The 22,533-nt window shown below is 36.0% G+C and overlaps 1 protein-coding gene across 1 annotated transcript in view; it reads right to left on the reverse strand.

Annotated features, from left to right (window-relative positions):
* The window catches only part of RALYL (RALY RNA binding protein-like), a 198,437-nt gene that overhangs the window by 125,952 nt on the left and 49,952 nt on the right, over positions 1-22,533 (reverse strand). Inside the window, exon 2 of the mRNA XM_008582509.1 lies at positions 13,913-13,988. Within this exon, the coding sequence (XP_008580731.1) occupies positions 13,913-13,988 (76 nt within the window). The remainder of the gene's footprint in view (positions 1-13,912; positions 13,989-22,533) is intronic.

Here is a 22,533-nt window from a genome sequence, read left to right on the forward strand (position 1 = left end):
TACTCGATGGCTTGTTATTTATCTTGAAAACATGTATGGGGATGTATCTGTTTAACTACATAAAAAGGTGAGATTTCTTTCCGTCTTTGATCTCTTAACCATTGCCTGTGATGTGCACCACATTCTGGTTTAATGCTTATTCAATAATGTAACTGTTTTCTTTCTCTACTGTCTTTGTGGAGAGGATTTGTGGGCTGGTAAAATATTTTGTTTTAATTATATTTCTCCAACAGTACAATGAGAGGCAACACTATAACATTAAAGATTTTTCAGTTTGATTCACTTAGAGATTGGATTCATTAGAAATCCTTTAGACCCATTTCAATTTCTTTCATGCTTATTCATGGGAAACATATCTTGAATAAGTGGGGAGCTTGAAAAGGTAGAGGTGATATGAGCACTTGGTGAGAAAAAAGGAGTAAGATAATCGTTCAAAATTAAAAACAACAGACTTAGGAATTTATCTCAGTCTCTGAGCACCTCACCTTGGAAGCCCAAGGCCCCAAATTCTCTGCAAAGGACTGTTCTAAAACAAGATGTAGGTCACTGGATCTAAAGACAAAAACACTGCCACCAAAATGAGGAAAACACTGACAATGAAGATACTGCAACTAAGAGCAAGTAAGGGCATTGCCCTTTGGAAGATAAAACCCACAAAGCATCTTCATTACAGGCAGGGAACACTTGCCAAATGACCCAGGAATGTGAGATGTACACCTTCTTACTAAGCTCTGGTAGGGACCAGCACTGTTACTGTCTGTGTTCTAACCCCAGTGCTCCATCATGCAAACCACGAAGCACAGAGTGAGATGCAAGGAGTATATAGCATAAAAGGCCATAACACAAGACCTGCTGACAAGGAGATCTTTGGTACAGCAGAAAACCCTGTTTTCATATATGAAAGAAGGCAACTATTTCAAGACAGGCTTCAGTTACTAAAGTGCAGTAAAATCAACAGCTAGAAAAAATCAGTTGCATGTCTTCATTTGTACCTGCCAGCTGTAAGGATGAGGTGGAATTTCAGCCTCTTTTATCTCATGCTAGGTTTACCATTCCTTTTCTATTTCTCTTCATCCCAAAGGAGGAGGAGTATTAAACAGCAGGTCATGTGTTCACTATGTAAAAAGTTGTAGACATATAGGCATGGTCTTTTTCTTCTGGTCCTTGGGGCTGGGTGGAAAAGCCAACCAAGGGATCAGCCCACTCTTGCTTTCTGTCTCCTCCAAGTATGCAGTCATGTGGGTAATTCGAACCCAGGCCTGCTCTGTAGCTCTAGCTATATGGAACACCATTCTTTAAATTTTACGGGATAATAAATTCATCACAGGATGTCACAGACTGGTAAACTGCTTTGAGAGAAGCAGAAAGGAATTCTGTGTGGCTTGCTCTACTGCAGTTTTTCCTTGGCTTTTATGGAAAGACTTCACAAGAAAAATTCATCAGCTTTAAAACTCTGTGTGTGTGTGCATGTGTGAGTGTGTGTGTGTGTGTGCGTATGGTGTAAATGCTACTTAGGGTGCTCCCTGATATGCTGTTTAGATGATTTCATATAAAAGTCTGTATAATAATGTTCTGTCAGAGGACAGAGTTAAGAGAGAAAATAGTTCCTTCTCACATATTCGCGTACTTTCTTCTGCTACATGGTTATAGAAATTACCATGCTCTCCTTCTTGCCTTGACTGCCAGGAATCTTGTGGCTAAGTTTGTTGCTCACATGTAATATCTTGTCATTGGATAAGTTTTCTTGGTCTAATTAAACCTATGCCTGATCCCACCTGCCCACCCCTTCCTCATTTCCCAACCAATTCTTGGCTCTTGTTCCTTTCCTCTTTTTAAAAATTGGCTGTGTGGCGTTGCTTCCTTTTTTATGATAAACTACCTCAAATCAAACAAACAGAAGTGTAGTCTTTCAAACAACTTGAAGATGAACAACATAGATCACAAAGAGATGGAATCTCTGCATTAAGGAACTGCACCATCTAGTCTCCCTCCACCCCTGCCATGTTTTCATATGCAAGAAGATATTCATGGATACTCATGCATTAAAAACATAACAGAAAACTGCAAATAGACCATTCTTTGACCTAGGAAAGAATTGCCTGCTGCAGAACTATTTTAATGGCTATTATGTCAGCATTTCTTTAAACATTTTAAATGAAAAGGTCTATAAATTATATTTGCTTAGTGTTAAAATATGAGTGACATACTATAAGTAAAAGTAATCTTTTTTAAAAAAACAATTCTTCTTTAGAGAGTTATAGGAAACCAACCTATTTATTTGATTGTGTGAATTTTAGCTATGTCATCATAGGTAAAGGCTCATTTAAAATAACCTCTTCAGCCAGCCAGCAGAACCGCATGTCTCCATGCAGCCCCCTCACCCACCACCTTGGACCCAGGCAGGGGGGAGCTCCAGGCCTCACTCTGGCACCCTGAACTGGCACCACACAGATGAGCTCCTTGGCACCAGCCAGCCAGAGGAACCACGTGGCTTCATGCAGCCCCTTCACCCCACCACCTTGGACCTAGGTGGGGGGAGCTCCAGGCCCCACACCAGTGCCCTGAACCGGCACTGTGCAGGTGAGCCCACCAGTGCTAGCCAGCCAGCAGAACTGTGTGGCTCCACGTGACCCCTCATCCTGCCTCAGATCTAGCGGGGAGCACCAGCCTATGGATCTGACCCACCGAGTTTGTCCCAGTAGAGCTCCATACACTAGGGGCTCATTCTATGACCACAGAGTCTCGAACAGGAGCCAAGTTGGTTTAACATAACCACCACCACACCTACCGTCAAGCAAAGACAGTTCATCCCCCACAGTAGCAACCAAGACCACTCCACAGCCAACCTCAGTGTAATAGAAGAAACAACCCTCCTACCAAATGATCAAGCATCAGCGAAAAAGCACTAGAAGTACAAACAATCAAGAAGAAATGACACCACCAAAAGGATACAGTAATGTCCCAAAGTCAGACTCTGTGGAACAGGGAATCCTTGAAATGTCTGAAAAAGAATTTCGAGCAATGATCTTAAGAAAACTTCAAGAAATAAAGGAAGGCTCAGTTAGAGAACACAATGAAACAAGAAAAAAACATCCAGAATATGAAGGAAGAAATCTACAAAGAGAGTAATACCATAACAAAGAGTGTAGCAGAACTTCTAGAAATGAAAGACTCACTCAACGAAATAAGAAACATGACTGAGAGCTTGAGCAGCAGGGTAGAGCAAGCAGAAGAAAGAATTTTGGAGCTTGAAGATGGCCTTTTTGAAATAACTCAGGCAGGCAAAAAAAAAAAAAAAAAAAAGGAAAACTGAATTAAAAATAATGAGGAAAACCTAAGAGAGATAGCAGATAATCTCAAGCACTCTAACATCCAAATTGTGGGTATTCCTGAAGGGCAGAAGAAGGGAAATGGTATCAAAACCTACTCAAGGAAATAGCAACAGAAAACTTCCCAGGTGTTGGGCAAGATACAGACCTTCAGATCCAGGAAACTCAAAGGTCCCCAGACAGATTCAACCCAAAAAGATCCTCCTGAAGACATATTATAGTTAAATTCTCAAAGCTAAAAGACAAAAAGAGAATTCTACAAGCAGCAAGAGAAAAGCGTCAGGTCACTTATTGGGGAACCCCCATGAAACTAACAGTAGACTTCTCAACCAAAACTGTACAGGCCAGAAGTAAGTGGAACGATATAATCAAAATACTAAAAGAAAAAAACTGCCAGCCAAGAATTCTTTACCCAGCAAGGCTCTCCTTCAGAAATGAGGGAGAAATAGTATATTTCCCAGACAAACAAAAGTTGAGGGAGTACACCACCACATGACCAGCCCTGCAAGAAATTCTCAAGGGAGTCATTCATCTGGTATCTGCATAATGGTGACCATCATCACGAATATACAAGAAAGAGCAAAACCCACAGGTAAAACAAAAATGCCAGCAAGAAAGAGAAAAAAGCTAAATCATTCCACCTCAAATTCCCAACTCACATTGAAGAAGATAAATAAAAGGGGAAATAATGATCAAAAGATATTTAAACCACCTGAACAAGTAGCAATTAAATGACAGGAATTAAACAACACTTCTCAATAACTACTCTGAATGTGAATGGACTAAACTCCCCATTCAAAAGACACAGACTAACTGACTGGATTAAAAAGCTAGACCCAAGTATATGCTGTCTTCAAGAGACCCATCTCACCTGTAAAGACACTCATAGACTAAAATTGAAGGGATGGAAAAAGATATACCATGCAAATGGAAACCAAAAATGAGCAGGAGTAGCTATTCTTATATCAGATGAAATAGACTTTAAACCAAAAAACATTAAAAAAGACAAAGAAGGCCATTATATAAGGATAAAGTGAACTATCCAGCTAGAAGACATAACAATCATAAACATGTATGCACACAATACTGGAGCACCAAATATATTAAGCAAACACTCTTACACTTAAAGAAGGAGATAGGACCTAATACATTAACAGTGGGTGATCTGAATAGCCCTCTCTCAGTATGGGACAGGACTTCCAGGCAACAAGTCAACAAAGAGACACAGGATTTAATCTACACCCTAGACCAACTGGACTTGGCAGATATATACAGAACATTTCACCCAATAGCTAAAAAATACACTTTCTTCTCATCAGCTAATGGTATATTCTCCAGGATAGACCACATATTAGGTCACAAATCTAGTCTCAGCAAATTTTAAAAAATTGAAAGCATTCCAACAATCTTTTCAGACCACAATGGACTAAAACTGGAGATAAACAATAAGCAAATCACTGGAAGCTATACAAATACATGGAAAGTAATAGGCTCCTGAATGACCTGTGGGTCCAAGAAGAAATGAAACAGGAAACCAAAAAATTTCTAGAAGCTAATGAAAATAAAGATACATTAGACAAAAACTGGTGGGATACTGCAAAAGCAGTACTAAGAGGCAAATTTATTGCAGTAAATGCATATATCAGAAAAATGGAAAGATTCCAAATAAACGACCTAATGCTACACCTCAAAGAATGTGAAAAACAACAACAATCCAAACCTAAAGTTAGTAGATGGAAAAAAATAATTAAGATCGGAGCAGAACTAAATGAAATAGAGAACAAAAAACAATAGAAAAGATTAACGAAACTAAAAGTTGTTTTTTCAAGAAGATAAACAAAATTGACACACCATTAGTTAGATTAACAAAAAAAGGAGAGAGAAGACCCAAATAACAAAAATCAGAAATGAAAAGGGAGACATGACAACTGACACCACTGAAATACAAAGAATCATTAGAGACTATCATAAACAACTGTATAACAACAAATTTGAAAATCCGGAAGATATGGAAAAGTTTCTAGACACATATAAATTACCAAGACTGAACAAAGAAGAGAGAGAAAACCTGAACAGACCAATAACAAGCAAGGAGATTGAAGCAGTAATTAGCAATCTTCCAACAAAAAAAAAGTCCAGGTCTGGATGGCTTTACAGCTGAATTCTATTAAACACTTAAATAGGAGTTAATACCAATTCTCATGAAACTGTTCCAAACAATTGAAACAGACGCTACTCTCCCTAACTCATTCTATGAGGCCAACATAACTCTGATACCAAAACCAGATAAAGACACAACAGAAAAAGAAAATTACAGGTCAATATCCTTGATGAACCTAGATGCTAAAATCCTGAACAAAATATTAGCAATTAGAATGCAGCAACATATTAAAAAAATTATACACTATGATCAAGTGGGATTCATTCCAGGGATGCAAGGATGGTTCAACATACAAAAGTCAATAAATGTGATATATCACATCCACAACCTCAAGTACAAAGACCATATGATTATCTCAATAGATGCTGATAAAGCATTTGACAAAATTCAACATACCATCATGATAAAGACTCTCAACAAATTAGGTACAGAAGGAAAATATCTTAACACAATAAAAGCCATTTATGACAAGCCCACCACCAGTATTACTCTGAATGGGGAAAAACTGAAGGCTTTCCCCTTAAGGACAGGAACAAGACAAGGATGTCCATTCTCACTATTGCTATTCAACATACTTCTGGAGGTATTAGCTAAAGCAGTCAGGCAAGAGAAAGAAATAAAGGGATTCCAGATTGGAGAAGATGAAGTCAAACTTTCCCTTTTTGCAGATGACACGATACTCTATGCAGAAAAACCTAAAGACTCTATCAAAAAAACCCTAGAGCTGGTTAATAACTTCAGTAATGTTGCAGGATACAAAATAAATGCCCCCAAATCAGTAGCATTTATATACTCAAATAGTGAATTAACAGAAAGAGAAATAAAGAAAGTAAGCCCATTTACAATTGTCACCAGAAAAATATGATACCTAGGGATCAATTTGACCAAGGAGGTTAAAGACCTCTACAATGAGAATTACAAACCACTTCTGAAAGAAATTAAAGAAGACAAAAGAAGATGGAAAGATATTCCATGCTCTTGGATTGGAAGAATTAACATTGCGAAAATGTCTATATTACCCAAAGCAATCTACAGATTCAATTCAATCCCCATCAAAATACCAATGACATTTACAGATTCAATGCAATCCCCATCAAAATACCAATAACATTCTTCACAGAAATGGAAAAACAATCGTACCTTTCATATGGAAAAACAAAAGACCCCGAATAACCAAAGCAATCCTGAGCAAAATAAACAAAGCTGGAGGCATAACTCTGCCTGACTTCAAATTACACTACAAAGCTGTTGTAACCCAAACAGCATGGCACTGGTCTAAAAATAGACATTCAGACAAGTGGAGTAGAATAGAGAACCCTGAAATCACACCTCAGGCTTATAGCCATCTGATATTAGACAAAGGCAACAAAAATCTGTACTGGGGAAAAGATTGCCTCTTCAACAAGTGGTGCTGGGAAAACTGGATAACCATATGCAGAAGAATGAAACTAGATATGCATTCTCACCATACACTAAAATCAACTCAAAATGGATTAAAGACCTAGGTGTAAGGCCCCAACCTGTAAAATTACTAAGGGAAAATATAGGTGAAACACTTCAGCAGTTAGGTCAGGGCATAGGCTTTATGAACATGAGCCCGAAAGCACAAGCAGCAAAAGAAAAAATAAACAAATGGGACTATATCAAACTAAAAAGTTTCTGCACAGCACAAGAAACAATCAACAAAGTGAAAAGACAGCCTACAGAGTGGGAGAAAAATTTTGCCAACTATGCATCTGACAATGGACTAATACCCAGAATATATATAGAACTCAAGCAATTATAGAGGAAAAATATAAATGACACAATTAAAAAATGGGCAAAGGAGATGAATAGACATTTTTCAAAGGAAGACATACAAATGGCTAACAGATACATGAAAAAATGCTCACCATCGTTAGTCATCAGGGAAATGCAAATTAAAACCACATTGAGATACCACCTCACTCCAGTTAGACTGGCTATGATCAAAAAGATGGTGAATAACAAATGCTGGTGAGGGTGTGGAGCGAAGGGAACACTACTGCACTGTTGGTGGGAATGTAAATTAGTGCAACCACATTGGAAAACAATTTGGAGGTTTCTCAAGCAACTACACATAGATCTTCCATATGATCCAGCAATCCCTCCTTTGGGTATATATACAGAGGAATGGAAATCATCATGTCAAACAAATACCTGCACTCGCATGTTTATTGCAGCTCTGTTTACAATAGCCAAGATATGGAACCAACCTAAATGCCCATTAATAGATGATTGGATAAAGACACTGTGGTATATATACACCATGGAATACTACTCTGCCATAAAAAAGAATGAAATACTCCCATTTGCAACAACATGGATGAACCTGGAGAAACTTATGTTGGGTGAAACAAGCAAAACACAGAGGGATAAATACCACATGTGCTCACTCATATGTGGGAGCTAAGAAAGAAGGCAGGAAAGAAAGACCACAGTAGTGCCATGATCCAAAAGAAGGAGGGACATTCCTAGGGCTACAAATTGGAGTTGACGGGAGATGGGGAAGGGGAGGGAGGTTGGGGGATAGTTGGAAGGGGACAAAGGGTACAAAAGTAATTTCTGGTAATGGGTATGCCCCCAGTATGAATCTGGCCCCCACATCATGGGCAGGAGGGGGGACAATCAGCTTTGTATCTCATGAATATTCATAATAAATTTTAAAAAAGGAAAAAAAAGAAAAGGAAAAAGCACACCATACTGTTAAAATAAATAAATAAATAAAATAAAATAACCCCTAAAAATCTTGTATTATAAATTGTATGCCCTTTTCTTTGAATAATCATCATAATAAGGATAACTAAAATTTGTAAAGTATTTATAATAGTTCCAGACTTCTTCAATATATAATCTTCCAGGAAACTTTTATTTCTTCCTTTATGCAGCCAAAGAAGCTGAGGAAGAGGAAATGAAGTCTAAACCATTGGCAATGTTGTCTGTGGTTGTTTTACAATATAGACCTGTCTGACACTCTTCGCACCAAACATATTCATATCAAACATTTGCACGATTTTAAGCCATCAATAAGAATTTTTGGGATCTTTTCTGGAATAAAAGCATGCCAACATTTGTTCTGAACTCTGAGTTCCAGAGAGCTCAATCTCAGATGTATGGATATTTAGCTTTGAGGTTTTAAAAGTATACAATTTTTTTTTGTATTTTCTCTTGTGAATATTGGCAATCACATGTCAGTAATTTGGTTGCAAAGGAGAGACTGGATCATGAGAAAAGAGGGTCTGTAGTTGATATACAGGTTTAGAAATAAAATACTTTCAAAATCAACCTGATAGGCATGTCAGTGCTTGGGCTTGTGTCCATTTCAGAAGGGCAGGATGCATCAGTATGGGAGGTAAGAGAAAACATTTCCCTCTCCTCTTCACACTCCACTGTATAAATCAGAGAGTCTTCGATGGCTTTCTGAGTGGACCCACCTGGCTAGGTGGGTGAAACGGAAGGAAGCCTTTGCCAGTGCAAAGGGAGGCATTGACACTGGAAGTATTAAGCTTCCAAAAGTAAATGTATATTGTTCTTGACATTAGAAAAGGAGACAGAAAGTAAATAAAATAATCAATAGCTAATTGGTAAACATTTCTCAGTCAATAGTGCAAGTCAATGAAGTGGAGATGTCCAGGATGCTTTTCCTCCATATTGGTTTTTATTGTTTAGCAAGAGCTGAAAGTAGCTTCCATTTCTTTCATGTCTATTGTCAAGATTCTAGGGGTCATTTTGGATCACTTGAGGGTCCCCCTTTCCCAGATGTGCCAGAGCCACCATGAAGGATGTTGACAGAACTCAGGTAGTTCCAGTGGAGAAAAAAATCAGGTGAGGTATTATGCTGCAGAGTCACCTTACTTGCCCTGTGCTCTGAAAGTTTTACCATTGAAACTCTCATAATATAATTTACATTCATGGTGATCTTAAAATGGTGATGTAGGTAACTATAAGTTATCCTGTGACAATCTTAAGGAATCTTGAGGTTATCTGCAGTGACAATCTTGATTCCAAAGGTCACCTGTGTGGGGTGGAAAGGTTGCTGTAGAAGGCATCTGTATGGCAGCCACAAAACTGTAGTTTGGAAAGGTACCTAATAATCTCTAAGAAATTAATGAGATAAAACTTTATGTGTTACATTTCTTACTTAGCTATGTTCCCTGCAACTGGGAATACCGCCTCTAGGTGAATAAAAACCTATACTTATTCAACTCTGATAAACAGTTGTCTTTGTTCTCTGGTGTCTCTGTTGGCTTTACTCACATCAGAGAGGAAAGGTCTGTCTATTTTATAAGCAGAAGAAAACAATCATACAATTATTCTCATTTAGCAATTATTTAGCATTAATTGGATCTTGCCATGCTGGAAAGCTCACTTCCTAGGGGATAATTATTATTTTAGAGCACCATAGAACTTTGTAATACACATAGCCCATTTGAAACAGCAATTTATTAAAAGTTACAATATTTTCCCCAGATAATGAATTAGCTCTTCACCATTAGGACCAGGTCCAATATTTATGAAATGTTCACAAATGATTCATGTTTCATTTACAAATAGACTCTAATGGGAGACATTTTTACTGCAAGTGTTATTTTAATGAATTTTCTCTTTTTATGCATTCATGTCCAAGACTGGAATAATTTCTTTTTGCCTCCTTCCCTCAACCTCGCACCTGAGCCTGCCACTGCTTATCATGTCTTTCCTGCTTCTTCTGTCAGAATCATGTGATCATTCCCCCAGATGCCTAAACTAGAAACTTTGGACATATCTGTGACTCTCTTTCTTCCTCACACTTTATTTCCAATCAGTCATCATCTTCCAATGGTTCCTAGTTGCCTGCAGAATCAAAGGCAAATCTCCTTAAACTGATATATAGGGATATTCCCAGTCTGGGCCACCATAATGTTTCAGTTACCCATTCTCTTCTAAGTAGACTCTCCTAGCTCCCACCATGAGATGATCTTCTCTATCTCTGTGCCTCAACCCCTGAGCATGTTTTCTTTGCTTGGAATGCCCTTCTTTCCCTTTTTCTGCTGAGTGAATTCCTGCTTGTTCAGAAGCCAGCTCAGGTGTTATCTTTTTCTCATAACTTTCCCAGATTTTTTACTTCCTTTCCCCTAGGCAGAATCAGTAACTCTTTCATTTATTTTCTTATGGAAGTGTAAGCACACTTCTCCTAGGTTGTCCTAGTTTATTTATGCATCTAACTCATGCATACAACAGTAAGTTTTTTGAAGCCTCACTGTGTTCTATTTATTTTTGCATCATCTATGGGTACCATATTAATTTAGCATATAATAAGCACTTAGTGAAGTTTGATTCACTGAGTTGAAAATCCTACTGAAGGAAGAAACCAAAAAAAGTTATGCTTCAGTCAGTGGATATTCCATGTGAACACCACTTCATGGTTGATGATGGAGATGAAGTGGATGTAGGTGAAGAAAAAAGACTGGCAGCAGATTTCTTACATGGCCCAAAAGGGTAAATAATTGTAGATACACAGTTTAGAGCAGGAAGGCAAATTGGAGGTTACCTCTAAGACAAATTACTTTTATCTAATTATGCTTTTTCCTCACTCTGCAGCTTGGCATTTTCTGTGCCAGTTACCTAGAAAAGCAGTTACCACAGTCCCTAGACCATAATAGACACACAGTAAACATGTCTTATATGAATGAATGAATGAGTGAATAAATGGAACTATTCCAGCTCTTTCATTTTAGATAAGAAAACAGACCCAAAGATGCAAAGAATAAGAAAGCAGAATCCACCTTTTTTCCAAGCTGCTACCATATTCTCTACATTGAGCTAGGTGCTTTCATCTCAATTATGCAATTTTATTCTCTCAAGCAAATAATGCAACTTGAATTATGTTAGAAAACAACTTGAAGCTCAAATTTTGTGCCCTACGATCACACAATTAGGTTGTAACTCTGTTGTTCTTAGTGTCTAGTGTGTAATCTTTCCTCTGCCACCTGCTAGCATGGTGTTCATACACAGATATACAATTAATTATCAGTTTTCGTGACCAAGAAATCTTCACTTTCTATGATTTGTATTCTTTAGATGATAGCAGGTGAGCAAATAGAAGAAGTGTGATCCAGTGGCAAGATCACTAGACTTGAAGGCTGAAAACCAGAGTTCCATTCCTAATCTTGTTATCTTACTTTGAGCAAATCCTTTATTGTCTTGAAAACTTAGGTTTCTCATTCATAAAGCAAGGCACATAATACCAACCTTGTGGAGTTCTGTGACGAACAGATGAATAATGACTATAAAAAGGTGGTCTGACCACATAAAAGTAAGGTATTATTATTAAGCTTATGTAAGAATGAAAAAATGTGCATAAAAGGGTTTTCTCAGCTCCACATTCATTCCCCTTTGTTAATGTTTTGCAATATCAGTGTCCCCAGCCTTACTTTGTGTAAACAGATAAAAACAGGATAAATAAGAATTTCCCCACTAATGTGATTTGTATAAAATATATTTAAATGAAATCTGTGTTTAATTCTTTTGAACTCACAATTCAACATAACTTAGTAATAGGGAAACAAGAGCAAAAAAGATATTTGTTTCTTGTCATGAGCTTCCATTCTCATAAGAAAATCAAAACAATCCAAGAATAGGGAAAATATGAAAATTAACATCATTGTACATACAGTGATAACTCTTTGATGAGGGAAAAAAAAGCCATTGCCATCTTGTTTTGTGAATAATTGAAAATATGACTTTTCAAATGTTCTGCATTAGCTGCAGCTCTAAGCATACATTTAAAAATGAATCTGATAAAAATAATTTGCATTTCTCAGTTTTGTAAACATTGTCCTCTACCTCAACCAAGGTACAGCAAGTGTCATTTGCCTCTTGTCGATGACTTCGTCTTTGCTCTTTAATGTTAATATTGCCCCACGACCATTATCAATATTGTTGTGTCCTGTTGCTTTTCCATTTTTATATAAAAATTTTTATAAAATTAAATAAATTCAAACAGCCAAAATAACGAGGGAAATCAAGATATATTTTTCAACATAGCTTTGAAAGTCTCTGATGTCATACAGTAGAGAGCCCTGGGGTACTAGGTGGGAAGAGGACCTTAGACATGATAGTTCAACCCTCTTATATGATAGTTTGGGAAATGAGGCCATGAGAGGCTGTACAGGAGATATGCTAATTTTCAGAGAACAAAGACAAGGAACAGCTCCAAGCTATTCTTCGAGCACTTTCCTTACTATACTATATCAGAACATAATCAATTTTAACATATATAACTCAATTCTCCTTTATCCAAATGATATCAGGAAAAAAGGAAGCCTTGCTGAACTCATATGTTAGCTCTTTGGATGTGGATACTGATAGAATGATGATATGCATCTGGGAGAGGACCAAATAAATTGGATGACTGGAGACTGCAATAGCCTGGAACAATTGGCTAAATCTAACAAAAGGGAGTTTAACAGAGACAGATGCAAAGTCAGCACTTATAGTACAAAAACCAATGGCAAAAGTACATGAAGTGGGACACATGGTTTAACAGCACAGCATAATTTTTCTTCAAAAGTGGCTGTTTTTAAAGGACTTAAAGTTATGTGAGTTTACTCTTGTCTTCTCCAGCAAATCAACCAAATTTTACTTAATCTAATAGGAGTACATACAGAACAACAAAGGTACTAAATCTAGTCAACTCTGTCCACCTGAAATTCTGAATGTAAGTGTGGAACTGGGAAATTGAGGCATTTAGAGAGGAAAGACCAGAATGTTAAATTGACTCAGATCCATGCACATTGTGAAAGTTTAAAGGAATTGGAATTGTCTCTCTGGAGAAGAGAGCAATATTTGTTGTTTTGGAGAAATGGGCATGAGAGCAGCATGTACTTTGTAACGAAAGAGGCCGAGTGATTGAATGGAAAGAATTTGGGATAGGTCAGAAGGTACGAATGCAAGTATTGGTGTCATCATTTACCAGTGGCGTGAACTTTAGAAAAATCACTAAGAAATCGCATTTCAGGTTCTTGATCTGCAAGATAACAAGAATATTTTTATTGCAGAACTGTTGTGAAAATTAAACTAAATTAAACAACATATGTAAAACACCTACAGTACATGGCCTGCAGCAGATAATCAGCTAACCTAGATCTTTCCACCCACTTGTCAGGAAGAGTCATTAGAGATTTTCACTAGATTTTATTAGAGAAAAATCTTGTAGAAAAGTCGTAAAAGCAGACATGAGAAGGTTAGGTATCTGTGATTCCTGCCAATGCTGTGTGACATATTTATATGTTGACCAACAACATTTTGTTGTACTTTGTACAAGTAAGGATTGTTATTCAAAATAGTTGATACCTTGCAGGTTATATTGCCTCATAAAGTTGCAAGAAATTTTCACTGCGACATATAGAACTTGTTTACTTACCTGTAAAGCGCAGAAAGGGGCCTCTTGTTTCCAGCTTTTGGTCTGTATGGTTTGGGTTCCCCTGCCATGTTGATATCTGAAAGTATAAAATAAAATAGCACTGATTAAGAAAATATCAAACCATTTGAGAAAAGTAAATCATGAAATTTTATTTTTCTATTTGCCATTTGCTTGTGCAAATGCTATATGTGATTCATTTATTCTGCATGTATTTATTGAGCACCTACTCTGTGCCAGGCACCATTTGGGATTCATCATGCACAAAACAGATTAGATCCCTGTCCTTGTAAAACTTACATTCTACTAAGGGGAGTAGACAGTAGGAAGTAAACATAATAAATAAGAAAAATATACAATATATTAAATAAGAACTTTGTCACATAGTATCACATATTAGTGGTAAGTACTAAGGAAAAAAGAAAACATTGAGCAAAGCAAGGGGAATCAAGAATGCTTAATAATGTGAAATGATTTCTGAATTGGAATTTTTTTCTAACATTATTATCAAAAGTTTCTTTTTGTTTATTTTGAAAACATCATTAAATGCTTCCTGAGGTTTTTACTATAAAAAAAAAAAGAATGCTTAATAAAAACAAAAAGAGAAAATGAGATATTCTTCTGATTTTCATTTTTTTGCCAAGAATTTCTCAATATGCATAAACATTTTGTATGGAAGAGCTTTGTCCTTAAGAGGAATTATTAGATTTCCCATGATACATTTTCTACCTACACAGAAAAGGAGGCTGGAAGGACGTAATTGTAAACATACCATGTTTACTAAGGGGACAACAAAATGTACTCAGCAACTGGAATGTGCAGTTATGGAATTCTGGTGTACTTGGAAGGAGAGAGCACACCCTCTGCCTTCATTAACTGAAAATATTATTAAGTCTCTGAGATAGACAAGAAGATACTTAGGTACAGATGAAACAGTACATGCATACAGTTGACCACCCTCGGTCTAAAGAAATGTGTTAAACTGTAAAGAAATTGGAAAATTGAATGGAGAAGATTTAGGAAGTGAAATAAACAACTAGATTGAATAAAGTTAGCATTTCCAAAGGATGATAGAAAGGAAAATCTAAATAAGTAAACCTTAAGAAAAGTTTTGAAAAAAGCAAGGGATGTTGGACAGAAAAGAAAGGGAAGACATCTATTTCTTGCACAGAGGACTAAATAAACTGAACCATTCATCGCTAAAAACAACAAAAATTCTGGAGGAAATATAAATGTATATCTTTAAAAAAATACAACATAAAGCCTGCAATATAGTAAGGAGTTCGAAGGACATCCCATGTCTGAGTGAACACTGAACCTGGCTTGCTCCTTGATGACATTTATTGAAGCCAGAACTTTAGTTTTAGTTTTCATATCCTTGTGGGTTGGACCAGGCAGGAGACTGTGCCCAGACTAAAGGATATGAAATATATAATTATCTAATTCAACATCTATATGTGATGAAATACTTGACAACTAGGAAGAGAAGAGCACTTCCTCACTTAATAAAGGATGTCTACAAAAAACCTGTAGTAAACATCATACCTAATAGTGAGATATTAGACATGTTTGCTTTAAAATAAGAGACTTTAGAATAGCATCCACTGTAACCACTTCTATGTAATACTGTACTAGTATTCCTAGTCAGTGCACTAAGACAGGAAGACAAAATTAGAAATGGGAATGAAGAAATGAAACTGCGATTAACTGCTGATGATATGTGGGTTCACATAAAGAAAACCCAAAGCATGCACAGATTATTACAATGAATAGAAAAGTTTAGCAAGTTTATTGGATACAAAGCCAGTACAAAAAATTCAATTGCATATATTAACACAGCAATACATAAGTTTAAAATAGAATTTTAAATATACCATTTGTACAGCATAAAATATAAAGTACCTAGGGTTAAATCTATTGAAACCTTGAAAAGCCTTAATGAAAGTTTATAAAACTGTATTGAAAGATTTTATAGTAACCTTACGGAGAAATTGCAAGACTCATAATAATAAATATATTGATTTCCCCAAGTTGATATATGGATTCCCTGCAGTTCTAATAAAATCCTCCAATATTCCTTTTATGTGTGTGTGAAGCTTGACAAGTTGATTCTAGAAAGGCCAAACATAGCCATGATACACTGGAAAAAAGGAAAAAAGTTAGTGAAGTTGCCTTATCAACATTTATTTTAAAGCTGTAGGGATTAGGACTACTGTATTGGTACAAGGATAGAAAAGAGACCAATGGAACAGAATAGAAAACCTCCAAATTGACACACATGCACACATGTAGACACCTGAATTATCATAGAGCTGGCATAGCAAATTAGTGAGGAAAAGATAAATTTTTAAATAAATGATATTGTAATAATTGGTTACCCACAAAGACAAATATGAAGTTAGACCTCTACCTTATACCATACCAAAAAGAAATCAATTACTATTGTCTAAATATAAAAGGCAAAAATATAAAATTTTTAGGAGGCAATAAAATAGGAGCTTAGCATATGGAAGGGTAATCTTAAATGAGACAGAAAAATCACTAGCTTTAAAATATAAATTTGATAAATTCTGCTACATTAAAATTAAAAATTTCTGATCATCAAAAGCCATGTAAAGATGGTGAAAAGAACCGCAAGCAGGACAAACAAATCTTGGACAAAGTGTTTTTTTCTAGACCAAATATAGAAGTCATTCATATCATAAAAAAATTGTCAAAACTCCAAATTAAAAAAATTAGCCAAAAAACTAGTAAAGTCACTTTTCAGAAGAGAAAACACAAATGGTGAATAAACATATGAAAAGATGCTCAACCTGATTAGTGATGACAAATGCAAATTAAAACATCAGGATATACAATTGAGACCATTGAATTTACAACAGTCTACAATGTCTGACAATATCAAGTGTTGGTGAGGTTTTAGAGCAACTGAAATGTGTGTACATTTCATGTATAAATGTAAACTGGTAAAACAATATATGAAAATAATTTGACAGTTTCTAATAAATTTAAAATATTCAAACTCTATGATCCAAGAGATATGCACCTAAAGAAACTCTTGCATATGTGTACCACAAGATACATATAAGAGTATTCATTACAGTACACTGGTATTTAAAAAATTCATGGAAAAAACACAAATATCCATTGAAAGGTAATAGGCTAAATAAATTTTATACTATTTGTGGTATATTTATAAAAAATACTATACAACAGTAGAAAAATGAAGAGACAGAGAGAGAGAGAGAAAGAGAGGGAATTACAGCCGTACACAACAACATTAATGTGCTGATGAATCCCAGGAACATAATACTGGACAAAAAAATATATTATGGAAATTGCTGACTGTATGAGTCTTTTTATGTAAATTATATTGCAAAATTAAACCATATACTGTGTAGAAATAAAAATACATGTGATGAAGCTAAAGAAAAGAAAGCAGAGATAAACAATGAATACAAGATAAAGGTTACCTTTAAAGGAGTAGAAAAAGAGGGTGGGACTTGGGAGGGACACTCAGGGGACTTCAAAATTAATCATCAAGTACTATTCCCTAAGTTGGGTAGTGGGAACATGGGTTTATGTCATAGCATTATTCTTTATAACTTAAATATTGTATTAATTTTATTTGGTACATAATTAATAACCAATAAAGCATTTAATAAAAAAATGAGAATAAAAATGGTAAATTATGTGTTCAGGTCTAAGGCAATAGGTTTTGGTGAACGAGTGGTTTCAGCACAAATTGTGAGCTCGTATAGTGTGGGAAAAGAGAACAGGTGGGGGACAAATGATGGGGTGTGAGATCATCAGAAACCCCAATTAGACTTCAAATCTGATTTGAGTGAGATACAATTTGGGGCTCTGAAAAGAGGACAGAACTGAGAATGAATCATGGAGACAGTGACTCTTCTATGATTTGGAATAAAGCACAGCCAAGACCAAGGCTTTCTAAACCTTTCAGATGTGACATAGTTGGAAAAAAGGAAATGAAACAAACACAGATTTCTTTCATTTTTAGAAGCTCTGTCATCCATGAAAATATTATAACATATTATTTGTATACATCTAGCTTAGATCCCATGACCTATAAAATGAAAATATAAAATTATTCTCATAAATAAATAAAAAGCTGAGAACTAATTTGGTCAACAAAAATATAGTAACATCCATTTTTTTTCTTTTCCTTTTTTTAAAAATAATATGTTGTCAGTGTTACTGAAGATACACTTAGGAGTTTGACAGTATATTCATACACTGGAAAGCCTTTCATGAAAGGCTGTTAAACTCAGTATTTCCAGACATTAGCCTCCCTTCAAAGGTATTAAAAAATACAGATGAAAATCTTTTGTCCTTTCTAAACATTGAATAGTGTTCACATGCAAAATTTTCCTTTGAATGTATAGAAATTTATATTTAAATATGCATACTTATGTGTTTTAGGTTGCTATGTTGACAATCATCCAAAACCTCATTTTAGCAACAGGGAGGAGGATTAAGGAGGCAGGATAGAGTCCAGGGAGAAGGGGACAGTGGGTGGTGAGCTCAGTTATTCAGAGTAAACATAAAGCCTTGCCAGGGTCTGAATGAACACGTATTTCCTTTGTTTTGTACTTTATAATACACGATTTAATTGTGTCTTCAGAACAACCCAGCTTAGTTGAAAGCCAAGGCTCAGGATCTCATGTCTCAAGAGCTGTTGGCTTTGAAGTGACCATACAAACAGGGTAAATGGAATCTTCGCAGTAACTTTGTGGTCAACAACAGAGAGACTTCCTGAGGCTCTGTTCTCTGATTGTCCTGGCACTATGTAAACTCCTCACAAGGCAGGGCAGGAGGAAGAATGACCCAGGTTCAATTTTCTATCACTCTCATAAGATAGGGGTGTTGGTGTAAAACATTGAGATACAGAAAATAAAGTGTAATTTCTTGAGTTCCTGAGTTTACAAACAGATTCATACCAAATAGTAATATTTAGAAGTCTTATATTATCCTTAAGAAAAGATGTAGGGTTAATTGCTCTCACAAATGCTTTTTGCATATTCCAAACATCCTCGTGTGCAGAAGTGCCTATAGAAGTACCTATGCACAGGCTGGTGGACTCCATTATCTGCCTATTAGAATCATATTCTTGTGGTGAGCACTGGTGAAACCAGGTAGGCGTTATTTTAAAGAAGTCTGTTGATGAAGCTTATTTCTAGTTGGGCGTATTACATATCACACCTGTGGGAAAGAACTGCCCCCCCAACCCCCCACCCCCCTTCCAGCCATAGAGATAATGAGAAGAGAACTAAAACCTCACCTGGCTAGGAGATGACTGGAGACAGCACACCCCCACCTGGAGGAAGGAGGGGTATTTGCCTTTTGTCATATAACATTATAAGCCCGTGTAAGCACCTGCTAAGAGTCACATAGAATGCCTTTTCTCTAATTTTGAGGTTTCAATATTTTAAGTTAGCATGAAAAAAATTAAAATTTTGCTCTGAAATTATCATTCTATTATTAAACCTCAGATTCAAACATTGAAAAATATCCTTTTGGTCTACTAACTGTATCTGTTCACAATAGGTTAATTAAAAAATCTATTAATTGTTCTCAAAAATTTAGCCGATTTTCTTTTCTTTATTTTAAAACTACATAAGTGATACCATCATACCATGACAGAAATAACTATAAAATTACAGAACTGAAAAAAATCAATGAGCTGATTTGAGGCAAATGAGATGAAACAAATGGAGACAGGTACTATTCTAAAGTGTTGTCCTCAGAAATGATCACCAGCATTTGTAAATATATTAGTCTGACCAATACAGGTTAGCGTACTATTAAAGGTGACAGAAAGGACATTTTATTTCATGCTTTTGACTCTTGGGATAATACTTCCAATTCTATACCCAAATAGACGTGACTCTCCTTCTTTGCCCCCATTGTTCCCATGGACTGACTACTGAGTATTTTTGCCCTTTGACTTTGAACTTCTAAAGGGCAGTATAATTGCTCAACTCCTTATGCCCCCAGACCCCTGTACAGTGTTTTTTATCCAATAGATGCTCAATGAATCTATTATCAATTAAATACATGCAAGCCAGAAGGCATATCCTTCCTTGCATGGGTTCCATGGTGTCTAACCAAACACACTTTGTCAACACATTTTCTAAGGTGGTGTTTATATGAACGAATTTTTGAGAGATGTTAAAAAGTATGTTGCTAAATTTATTATGGTGAAATAGTTTGAAAAAAAAATGCTATATTATAGCCTTTTCTTGGATATTTAAATTGCATATTAAAGATAAAACCCTGCAATAAAAAAAGAAACATACTCAGTTGTGTTTAACTCAAATGTTCTTATATATATGTGAATATAGAATATTTTTGGATGGCAAACCTGTCACATCAAGCAAATCAGAGCTCCTCCAGAACACTGGTTTATGAGGTACCCTGGTATATTTAGAAGAATATTTTTCATTTATTTATTTTCTATGGATTTAATTTGGAATAACCTTATTTTAAAAGTTAACGCAATCTTTTAAATTACATATTATTTACACTGCTACAATAAATGGACACATGCTACTTATTTCTATCACTAGTGATCTCTGCTGGCCTCCGTCATTTTTTAGAAAAATATAAGAAAACCTTGAACAACACAGGTTTGAACTGAGTGAGTCCAATTATATGCAAATTTTTTTCAATAAATATGTTGGAAAATTTTTATAAATATATTGGAAAATATATTGGAAATTTATGACATACCTAACCAAACAGTTAAGTAGCTTAATTAGTAGTCTATTAGTAGTTAAGTAATTAACTACCTAACTCCTATCAAGTAACGTAGAGGTGCTCCTCCCCCACCCCCACCCCCAACACTCAGTGCAATGCAGGGGGAAGTTATACAGGGATTTTTGACTGCATGTGATGGGGGAGGGTGAAGGGTCGGTGCCCCTAATTCCTGAGTTGTTCAAGAGTCAATTGTATAACCTTGATATGGAAATGATGTCTAACATATAGTCTAATACAGCATTCAAATTACCAATGTTATCATCTAAATGTGGAAAAATATAAAAGAAATATTTTTCTAAAGGAATTAGTTAAAAGGAAAATCATTATTCCTAGAGGTTTTTTTTCCCCTTCTCTCCCTCAGGTTTGAATAGAAGTCTAAATAATTCAGCTGTGGCATGTAGACTGCCAGAAAAAGTCATTCAGAGTCTTTTATTGTTCACATTTAAAAGATTTAGAGATTCATGACTGTTCCATTGAATAAAAATTCAGGAGATAAAGAAAACAGTCTGTTATATTTGACAAGTGAATGGGTATAACCAAACATTATCTAGGTATAAACACCATAGCATTAGAAAGTGTTTTTGTGGTTATTATTAGTTTAGATCCTCAAAACGACTCTGTGAAATGGGCAGAGTAGGAATCATTATTCCCACTTCATGTCTATAGATGTTTGAGATACAGAGAAATTAAATGGCTTTCATAGGAATATAATTAGTTCAGTTCACTACAGCCATCTTGATTATTGAGCATGGCCCATGTGCCAGGCACTGAACTAGTAGGAGGGGGATACCCTGCCCCAGCAGAGGGAGGTGGCTGTCTGAGAGTTGACAGCGGACTTAAACTGAAGCTGCACTAGACTCACAGTCTAGAAGATGTACAGACACCTTCTATGCCACTCAAACCCAGGTGGGCTGTGGAAAGCAGCCTGTATGGCAATGTTCTCTGAATCCTGAGGAGCTTCGGCACCATGGGGGAGGATGCATGATTAGGGGAATGCTATAGAGATTTGTCTGGCAGCAATGGGAGAAGCACATATAACTCCCAAGTGAGCTGCCTGAGATTTCCTGGCTGGCCAGGTGGGTTCACAACCCTGTGGTTTGCTGGAGTTGCACAGCAGTGCTTTTATTCTGAGGAAAAAAATGTACTAGACTTGCAAATGTGAGTACAGCCTGCCCTGTGCTCTAAAATATGAACATTTGAAGCATTTTGAGCCAAAAGCTGAGAGTGGAGCCAATTTTGTACAAAAGTAAATAGTTTTCCAATCTTGTTGTTTTTCCCTTCTCAGAATCAAAGCTAGTTTTAACACTTGAAATATGTCCTTAATATATGTTAAAATATTCACTGTTATGAGAATGAAACTGTAGTCTAATTTTACTGGGCAGTCACTGAATTGTGACCACTTTAATGAGCCTTTGGACCTAGTTTCATAAATTAGTTCTGACACAGCACTATGGCACGTTGGCCTCTGGTTATTAGAATGCTAATGCAAAGATCACTGATTGGCCAGATTCCCATTTGTTACCAGAAAATACTCTATGCTCCCAGGCTCTGTCTACAAGGGCAAATAAAAGTGGAAACTTGAACTTCTTTCTAATCACCTGGTAAGTCTGATCATTGTATGTGACTTATTTAGATTCAGACTGTTTTTTTTCCTCAATAGAAACTGGAGTGAAAAAAAGTGGACACGTATACTTGCATGGCCTTTTATATTTACTCTCTATTTCATTTGAAGGTTATATTAAGAAGAAAATAAAAATGTCATGGATCATTCATTTTCATTGATCAAATAATTACTGAACATACAAAATGTGCTAGGTACTGTGCTAGATATTGGATAAATGAAT

This window comes from Galeopterus variegatus, unplaced genomic scaffold (genome assembly GCF_000696425.1).
Source record: "Galeopterus variegatus unplaced genomic scaffold, G_variegatus-3.0.2 Scaffold2654, whole genome shotgun sequence".
NCBI lineage: Eukaryota > Metazoa > Chordata > Mammalia > Dermoptera > Cynocephalidae > Galeopterus > Galeopterus variegatus.